This window comes from Castor canadensis, chromosome 1 (assembly GCF_047511655.1).
Source record: "Castor canadensis chromosome 1, mCasCan1.hap1v2, whole genome shotgun sequence".
NCBI lineage: Eukaryota > Metazoa > Chordata > Mammalia > Rodentia > Castoridae > Castor > Castor canadensis.
In genome coordinates this window covers 144,163,888-144,172,479 of record NC_133386.1, presented here as the reverse complement: position 1 = coordinate 144,172,479, position 8,592 = coordinate 144,163,888, and the positions used below count along the sequence as shown (strand labels likewise).

Sequence of the window (8,592 nt, the reverse complement as noted above, 5' to 3'; positions counted from 1 at the left end):
CGGGGTATTCCCAATACTGCTCAATACTTCCCAGTACTTCCCAATACATTCCCAATACTTCCAAAGCATTTTGAATTTTGATGTTCTTTCCAACAATATCCCTTGGGGAGGGCCAAGAGCAAGGCTCAAGTTGTAGAGGGCTTGCCTAGTAATGCAAGGCCTTGAGTTCAAACCTCAGAATATGATCTCCATATTCTTTCGGGATTTAGTACAAGTGTTATGCAGCCACAACAGAGAGCTGAGAAAGATTCTGTTAGCCATTGCCAGGTCTGCTTAACCCCTTGTATTGGTGACTAACACCAGGTTCTTCCCCCCAAAGTGTACACTTCTACTGTCCTCTCCCCAGGCGCTCAGCACATGCTCTCTTCTACCTCAGTGTGACTACATTTCCTTACTCCTCAGTTGTGCGCACTGTACTCTTGCCTTGTGTCACATTTTGCCTTATGTGCACACTTAACTATCCTTCCAAATCCCAGAAATCATTCATGAAATCATGACAGCTTTATTTTGGTAGAGGGCTCAGGGCACTGGTGGGCTGCACACATGGACTCTCCGCTGGATGCAAGTGGCAGGGCTGAGCTTCGTGGGTAGGGGCAGGTGCATTAGGACGTTCCTGCTGTGCAGCTTAGTGGTGCCAAAGGGCCCTGCCATGTACACAGGACAGGAGTACACACCCAAGATGTCTTTGGCTGGCAGGTCATTGGCTCCTGGGGCCCCTGCTCTGACACTGACAGGAGGCAGAGGGCTGGGCTGGTTGGAATGGCTGTCCTGCAAGACCCCTTCTGTCGGATCCCACTTGGCATGTAGGAGCTGTAGACCGATCAGCAGCAGTCCCATTTCCGGAACTGCAGGTTTGGGATCATTCTCCACCTGGAGATGCCAAAGGCTGCTTAGGCAGGGAAGATGGGTCGGGCAGGTGGGGATGAGGGTGTGTTTTGGTGGAGTGAGATCAGACAAGTGAGTTGGGGTGGCTGAGGGGCAAGATCATCAAAGGGCGAGATGGGGATACAATCAGGGACTTTTGAGGGGTGGAATGGGGAACAGAAGAGGCAACACCAAGATACCCGGAGATGCAGAGGGTTGTTAGTCAGCTCCTGAATTTTATGTGGGGGATGATTGGAGCTTGAGCCTTGGCTACCAGGAACATTTGAGCTGGCCAGGACAGCCTCCCAACGCAGTGCCAACAGCAGGCGGCGGGGGTGGCGAAAGGCTGACAGGTGAAAGATACGCTCTGGTACTTGGGTTCCTTCGTCCACACTCAGGTAGCGGACCAACAGCTGCCCACGGCGTGACAGCTGTCGCAGCCACTGCCAGGGTGGCTGCGCACCAGCGGGCACATAGGGTCGCCAAGGTGAGGGTAAGCGGCCTGTCCAGAGAGCATGGGACACCGCGACACAGCGGGGGTTGGCGCACGGGAGTTCACCCATAAGTTGCTGCAACAGGCAGTCAAGATCACACTGTAGCGTTCTCACCAGCTGATTCAGTTCCAGCACCTCCGTCTCTAAGAAGCCCTGCAGAGGACGCTGCGCTTTTGGCCCCAGGAAGCCGGCATCAGAACGATCTTTGCGAGCATAGGGTGTCAGCAGAGCCTGCAGTGACTCCAGCCTCCGCCTGGCTTGCACTAGGCGTTGCCGCAGCCTCCTTTCTGCACGTCGGGAGCCTCCACAAGCTGCAGGAACCCACGTGGGTGAACTCCGCAGCAGCGAACTCAGAAGAGCACGACTTTGGCGTCGCAACAGCCAGGCCTTGGGACCCTCGCTTGTTCCGCAGATCCGGGGATCAGATAATGTGGGCAGTAGGTGCATCCGGGCCTTGAACTCTGCCACAGCATCGGGCTCCCTGAACTCTTGGGGTTGGAGATGAAGGGTGAGGAACAAGATGGATACTCCCCATCCGAGCAGAGGGAGTATGCCTTCCTCTGATTCTTTATGCTATCGCCCTCCTCCCATAACTGTGACTATTGCCCCCTCACATACCTTTATTGGTACTGCAGTCCTCACTCCCGTGGGGTTGGCATTGCACTGCACTATTCCTCACCCCAACACAGAAATACCTGTCTGGAGCTTACCTGGACTAGGCATCAGAGTGGCCAGCAGATACTGAGGTGTGTGTTGTTGGACCCAGCTGGAGCTGCTGCTGGGGCTCAGGCAGACTTGCGTGAGGCTAATCAGTGCCTCTCTGTCCTCTGCGTCCCCCACGGGACCCCCATAGAAAACTGAAGCTGAGGATGAGGTCAGACCCATTCAGTTACAGCCCCTCCAGTTTCCACTATGCCTCAAACCAAATTTGTGAATTATATCCTTATCATGCCTCCCATCCCCACCCTTTTCCTGGTCTCCTGGGATCTGATGGTTGCATGGAGAACAAGAGGGGGGCGGGTCTCACCAACCAGTTCCTGCATGGCAGCCCTAGGATTGTTGAGACTGGTCCACAGCTGATCTTGTGTCTGAAGGACTTGGGTCAAGGTCATTTGACTCCTGGGGAGGGACACCAAAATTAGGGTTTCAAATAAAATCATTATGCTGGAGCGTTTCAAATCTTTGCCTGCCCAAACCTCTCCCCCGAGCTCCAGATTTCTGAGGGCTCACTAGTCATTGGACTTGGCACCTCAAATTCAACTTCATTTCAACTGAAATGATCATTTTCCCACCACAAAACCTGTTCCATTTTCTCACCACAAAACCTGTTCCATTTTCTATCCCAGTGAGATATCACAAGCTACTCAATTGTCTAAAGCAAGCCTGGAAGTCAACACTGACTCCTCCTTCCTCACCTCATATTTATTCTCTAGCCCTGCTCTAGCACCTGCCACCCACACTATGATCTCTTCCATGGAGATTACCAGAGTTTTAAGGGTAAAACTGTTCTGCTTGCCTCCAGGTTCACCTCGTCGGACCTATTCTTCACATTGCTGCAAGAGTGATCCTTCCAAAATACAAATAGGATCAAGTTTCCTCTCCTAATTAAAACCCTTCTGTGACTTCTTACTGTCCTCAGGATAACACCAGGCCCCTTGCCATGGATTTAAAGACCCTTTGGGATGAGCCTCACCTTTCTCTACATAACCCTTAGCACGTCCACCTCAGCTACACTGAAGTCTCCCTTCTGTCGAGCTTAGTTTCCTCTGCTTAGAAAGGCTATATATTTACCTGATTTGCTTCAGCTCTTAAGACTCAATTCAAAGTGAGATCCCAAAGTCCTAAAGAGGGCTTCCTTGACTTTCCCTTGTCCTCACTCTTTGGAGTTCTCAAAGATGTGTTAGTTTTACTCATCCAGACATACTTAGTGTTTGCTGAGTGACTTAACTGGATGGATGGATCCCTTACCAGTGTCCCCTGTGTGCCTGGAGTTTCATTCCATAGAGCTGCCGGTGTATCAGAAGGCCATGTAGGAGAAGCAGAGGCAGTGTCTGGGTAGGGGGCTGCTTGTTGAATTCTTGCTGGCCTAACTCCACACTGTTGATCAAGATGTGGCCCAGCTCCAGGGACTGGTCCCAGGAAACAGGCATGGAGTGGTGAGTCAGCACAGCTGGGGAGGAATCAGGGTGCTGAGTCAGCACAGTACAGTTACCCTCTCACCTCTGATTTGATAGCCTATAGTGAGACCCTCCTCACCTGGCAAGGAAGCTATAGCCTCTATAGACACAATAAGCCAAAGACGAAAATCTCTGTGGACAATGGTCACATTTCTGCTTTCAGGTTGAGGTAAAAGCAGTTCCAATTCCGGATCTGAGACCACTAGGGTTAGACAAGGGGTTGAGATCAGTCCTCAGATAATGGACTGATCTGCAAATCCAGGGATCAGACTTGAGACTTGGGCAATAGGATTTAGACATAAGGCCAAAATGACAGACTTAGAGCTGGCAGATTAGCCATGAGTCCTGAGAGTTCAAGCTGAGGCTGAAGTATAGAGTCAGATCCTGGAAGCCATCTCTACACAGCAAACCTACCCTTGGCTCCATCCAGCAGCTTCAGCAAGGGCTGTAGCAGCTCTCTTGGCCACTGGGGCATCAGATGACAGTTATCTAGAACCAACCAGTGCCCCTTGAGCATAGCCTGGCATACAGTGCTGACCACAGTTGAAACCGGATCCCAGGCTTCAGAGCCCAGGGCTATCACCTGCACATGCTTCTGCCCCTGGGAGCAAATAGAAAAATGACAGAGTGATTCACAGCGATCCTGGGGTGACCCAAAAGACTCAGAGTAATGACACAATGATCCAAAAATACCTGAGTAATACAGAAAGATCCACAAGAATGCTCGGAGGGGTCCCTCCCACACCCTATCCAAGCCCATGGGAGCCTGCTCACTCTGTGCCCAAGAGGCTAGGTTCAAACCTGCTCATGGTGGGCAGCCAGTTTCTGGATGACAGTCATAGGATGCAGGGTGGCTGTGGGTTGACCAGGTGGTGGCAGCAAGATTAGTATGGGTTGAGTAGCTTGACTTTGTTCAAAGGGCAAGATGGGGGTACTTAGGTTTTCATCCAGGGGCCGGCCCAGGAGGCTGGTGGTAAAGTCTGCCAAGGCACCTGCCAGACAATCAGGTCTTAGCACCCGCCACAGGATCAGCTTCTGAAGGAGGCTGAGTGGCTCAGGTCCCGGCCCAGGTGCAGGACCCAGCACTGTGGATGATAGTGACAGGTAATCTTGCCAAATTTTGGAGTGGCCTGCCAGGGATGCACAAAGTCCAACAAATGGGGGCAGTAGCTCTAATATTCCACATGCTTGCCACGTTCTCAGCCCTAGCCAGGCGGGGCGAACCACACCTGGTACTGACTTACTGTGTCTTGTACTGGGAGAGGCTTCCAGTCCAGGCCAGAGCGCCAATCTCTCTAGCTTTGGTGCCCTGTTTGTTACTTGCAGCAGAGCCAAAGCACCCAAGGCACCCACCAAGGATACTTGGGTTGGGCATAAGGCAGCCATGGTGCTGTCCAGCAAGTGGCGAGTCAGGTGTATTTTCAGCTGTAACAGATGGCTGGCAAAGTCTTCTCCATGCTGACTGTCATGTGGCTTTATGCTGTCTAGAGTCCGCTTGGTGGCTGCCAACCAGTTCTCTGGGCTCATATAGAAAAATGGCAGCAGGTTCTGTAATGTGCTTAGGGCTTCTATTATGGCCATTCCATGCCAGACTACATCCTGGTAGGGTGCCCACAGTGCTATCTCACGCAGCTTCTGATCTTCTATCTCCTCACAAAGGGCATGTTGCTGACATATCCTTGCCTGAGCCCTCACCAAGTCCCGCAGAAACTTGGCTGGTTTCTGATGCTTTGGGTTCTGGAGCAGCAGTGTCGTCAGCAACCGCTCCTGTATATAATGCACATAGTAATTTGTTGGATAGATCTGGTCCTTTCCCACAGTCCCCAAACATCTATACTCATCTCCAACTCCCTACTCAGATCCTTCTAATGCTCATCCTATTCCATAGGCTGGGTCCACAAGCACCTCAGCAGCCATCACAGCTTCAGAATTATCCAGGACTCTGGTCTGTAGGTCCTTCCAGCGAGTCTCAAGCTCAGGACGCTCTCTGCACAAGATTTCATGCAGCATCTGCTCTTCTAGTATTTCCACGTTCAGGCCCAGATCCAGCACATTCAGCCCCTTTAGCAGTTCGTAACCTAGCACTTGGGGTCACGTGAAAGATGTTTTACTCTTTCCCCTTGACAAAGACAGGGAGTGAGGTGGAAAGGGAGTATGGCTCCCTACTACAGTTCTGAGCCTGCTTTGGCCCAAAGCAGTAAAGCCCTCTCAGGGCTGGTTACAGGAGCCTAGAGTGTCCACCAAGATGTGCTAGCAACTTACCCTCTGGGTCTCACCTTTTTCCAAGGCACTGAGTGGGAGGGTAGTGCTCAGATAGAGACAGAAGCCAGACTGCACCTGGGGTGGACTCAGCTGCTCCCGCTGCAGCAGCCATTGCAGTTCTTGGCACCCTAGGCCCAGCTCCATGTTGGTCAGGAGCACAGGCAGGCCTGTGAGGGGAAACAAGAACAACCTATCCACAACACCAACACCCATGCCTCTCATCCCCTACCCAAGATCTGGTTCTGACCAGCTCTCCCCTGGCTCATCAGAGGGTTCCCTCAAGATTGTTCAACATGGTGGGATGAAGGATAGGAGTTAAGGTCATACTGAGAAGTGAGAGGACTGTGGGGTCACAAAATTGGGTGAAGACAAAAGGGAGCAGTTCTCACCACTGGCAGCTGCCTCCTGGAGCTGAGGACCCAATTCTGGATCAGCACCAGAGAGCACACTAAGGCAGAGAGGAGGTAGAGACCGAGTCCCAGAGGCCACATTTGACCCCTGACTCTCTGTCTCATTCTCCTTCACCTCTTTCTCTTCTTCCTTTTTCTCCTCTTGCTTTTTTTCCTTCTCATTTTCCCTTTTATCTGCCTTCTGCTCTTTTGTCTGGTCCTTATCCTTGCTTTCCTCTTCACTATCATCATCTTCTTCCATATCCTCCCACTCTTTATCATCTCCATTTTGATTTCTTGTGAGGCCCTTCCCTGGACAAAAAGATGAACAGGAGTGCTTCTTAGTGGAGGAATTGGGCTCCTGGGGAGCATCCTTCACTCAAGGGCTCCATATCATGAGGGGAGGTCTGCAAGAAGATACTCTCAGAAAACTCCTAAAGCTCTATGATTTAATTTCCTTGTCGACAAAATGGAGTGGGTATTATTGCTGACTGCAAGGAGTTTCTGTAAAGATTAAATACAATATATAGAAAGCACTTAGACTAGCATATAGCAAATGATCAACAAATGTTGATTATCATCATTATTACTGTAAAATCCTAATCATCTCTGACATTGGGCCCATTCCTTCCCATTCTGTAGATTAGAAAAGTCAGTACCTTTCTCTTTTATACCTAAAGGAATTTTGGTTATAATTAAAAGAGTCCCCACTAATATGAACATTGGTGCCTAGAAATAGTGATTAATAAGTGAAATGCTATAAACTGTGGGTGGTGTGGTGGGAATACCCAACGCGTTATTCCTGACCCTTTGCCTCCTCTACTGCAGAAGCTGTAAAAGATAAAATACTTTTTTCCCCCTAGATTCTTTAACAAGTGGAGATTGTCGGGTTCACAGTTAGGTACATTTTTTTTTATTGGAAATAAATTACCACAAACTTAGCAGCTCAAAAGACTATGATTTATGACCACCACAGTTCTGTAGACTACAGGTCCAACACAGCATCACTGGATTCTTTACTCAGCACTACACTGGACTAAAATCAAGGTCCCATCTGGGGCTTGAGGTCCTCTTACAGGCTTCTTGGATTTTTTTGTTTTGGAGATGGTATCTTACTATATTGCTCATACTGTCCTCAAACTCCTGGGCTTGTGTAATCCTTAGACTTTAGTTTCCTGAAGCTTGTGCCTAGCTCTTAACTGATTTTTGACAGAATTCGTTTCCTTCTTATACTTACAACAGTCTATTGAGTCCTTATTATGTTTCAAATATCTCTGTTTTCTCCTTTCTTCTTTGAAGGGCTCATTTGATTACATCAGGCCCACCTGAATTATCCAGAATATCTCTATTTTAAGACCAATTGATTAGTAACCTTAATTACATCTACAAAGTCTTTCTTATCATGTAACAGAATCATGGGAGTAACACCAGAAGGCAAAGGTCATAGGCTGTGGGTGTATTTCAGTGGTATAGCACCTGCCTAGCATGTGTGAGGCTCTGGATTCAATCCCCAGCAGTAGGGGGGAAAAAAAGGGGAAAGGTCATGGGGACCAAAATTCTGCCTACTAAATTTGACTAGTCAGACTTCTAGAAGAGCTTTTGCTTCCCTGATAAAAGGGATATAAATGGCCAACAGCAACTCTGACGTGATACTTGAGTGGCAGATATCTTGCAACTAAGATGTATGGATTAGTCTCTAGCTTCCATTACAAATTTCCACCAATTTAGCAGCTTGAAAAAAAGAGAATCTTATTCTCTGATAGTTGTGGAGGTCAGAAGTCTGAAATCAAGATGTCAGCAAGAATGCATTTCCTCCAAAGATTCTAGGGGAGAATCTTTTTTGTCTCTTCTATCCTCTGATAGTTCTAGGTATCTTTTGGCTTGTGGTTATATAACTCCAATATCTGTCTCCCTCTTTAGATGGCCTTCTCTTCTGTGTATCTGTCTTCTATCTCTTATAGGATGCTTGTTGTGGGATTTAGGGCCAGCTCATTTTATGAGCAGGATGATCTCATTTCAACATCCTGATCTTCATTATATGTACAAAGACATCTTTTCTAAAGACGGTTACATTTTTCCTCATCTACTCAATCCCTTCTTTCAGGAAAGAAACCCCCCCTCTTCCTTTTCCTAGGAAATGTTCCTTCCATCATGCCACCCAGATGGATCCCTGATCCAAAGAGAGCCAATGAAAGTATACCCCTAGAATTTTCAAACATTGGATAAATTTGGGCAGTAAAGCTCTGAGTTGTAGGCAAAGTTTCCAATAATTCTGAACAGGCCAAAGAAGTGAAAGATTATAGACTGGTCTGTCGGCCAAATAGATTCAGATCATTGTAACATGTGCCAAAACAACAACAAAAAAGTAAATGTAACCAAATTTATTAATATAGGCTGGTAAAATTT

General features: G+C 48.5%; 1 protein-coding gene across 1 annotated transcript in view; it reads right to left on the bottom strand.

Annotated features, from left to right (window-relative positions):
- Positions 1–501: 501 nt before the first annotated feature.
- The window catches only part of Dnhd1 (dynein heavy chain domain 1), a 76,125-nt gene continuing 68,034 nt past the window's right edge, over positions 502–8,592 (bottom strand). Inside the window, exons 34-44 of the mRNA XM_074084813.1 lie at positions 6,187–6,498; positions 5,812–5,964; positions 5,441–5,619; positions 4,337–5,302; positions 3,950–4,136; positions 3,615–3,737; positions 3,327–3,528; positions 2,386–2,477; positions 2,069–2,221; positions 1,065–1,846; positions 502–870 (exon numbers count right to left, since the gene is read on the bottom strand). Of these exons, the coding sequence (XP_073940914.1) occupies positions 520–870; positions 1,065–1,846; positions 2,069–2,221; positions 2,386–2,477; positions 3,327–3,528; positions 3,615–3,737; positions 3,950–4,136; positions 4,337–5,302; positions 5,441–5,619; positions 5,812–5,964; positions 6,187–6,498 (3,500 nt within the window). The 3' untranslated portion in view covers positions 502–519. The remainder of the gene's footprint in view (positions 871–1,064; positions 1,847–2,068; positions 2,222–2,385; positions 2,478–3,326; positions 3,529–3,614; positions 3,738–3,949; positions 4,137–4,336; positions 5,303–5,440; positions 5,620–5,811; positions 5,965–6,186; positions 6,499–8,592) is intronic.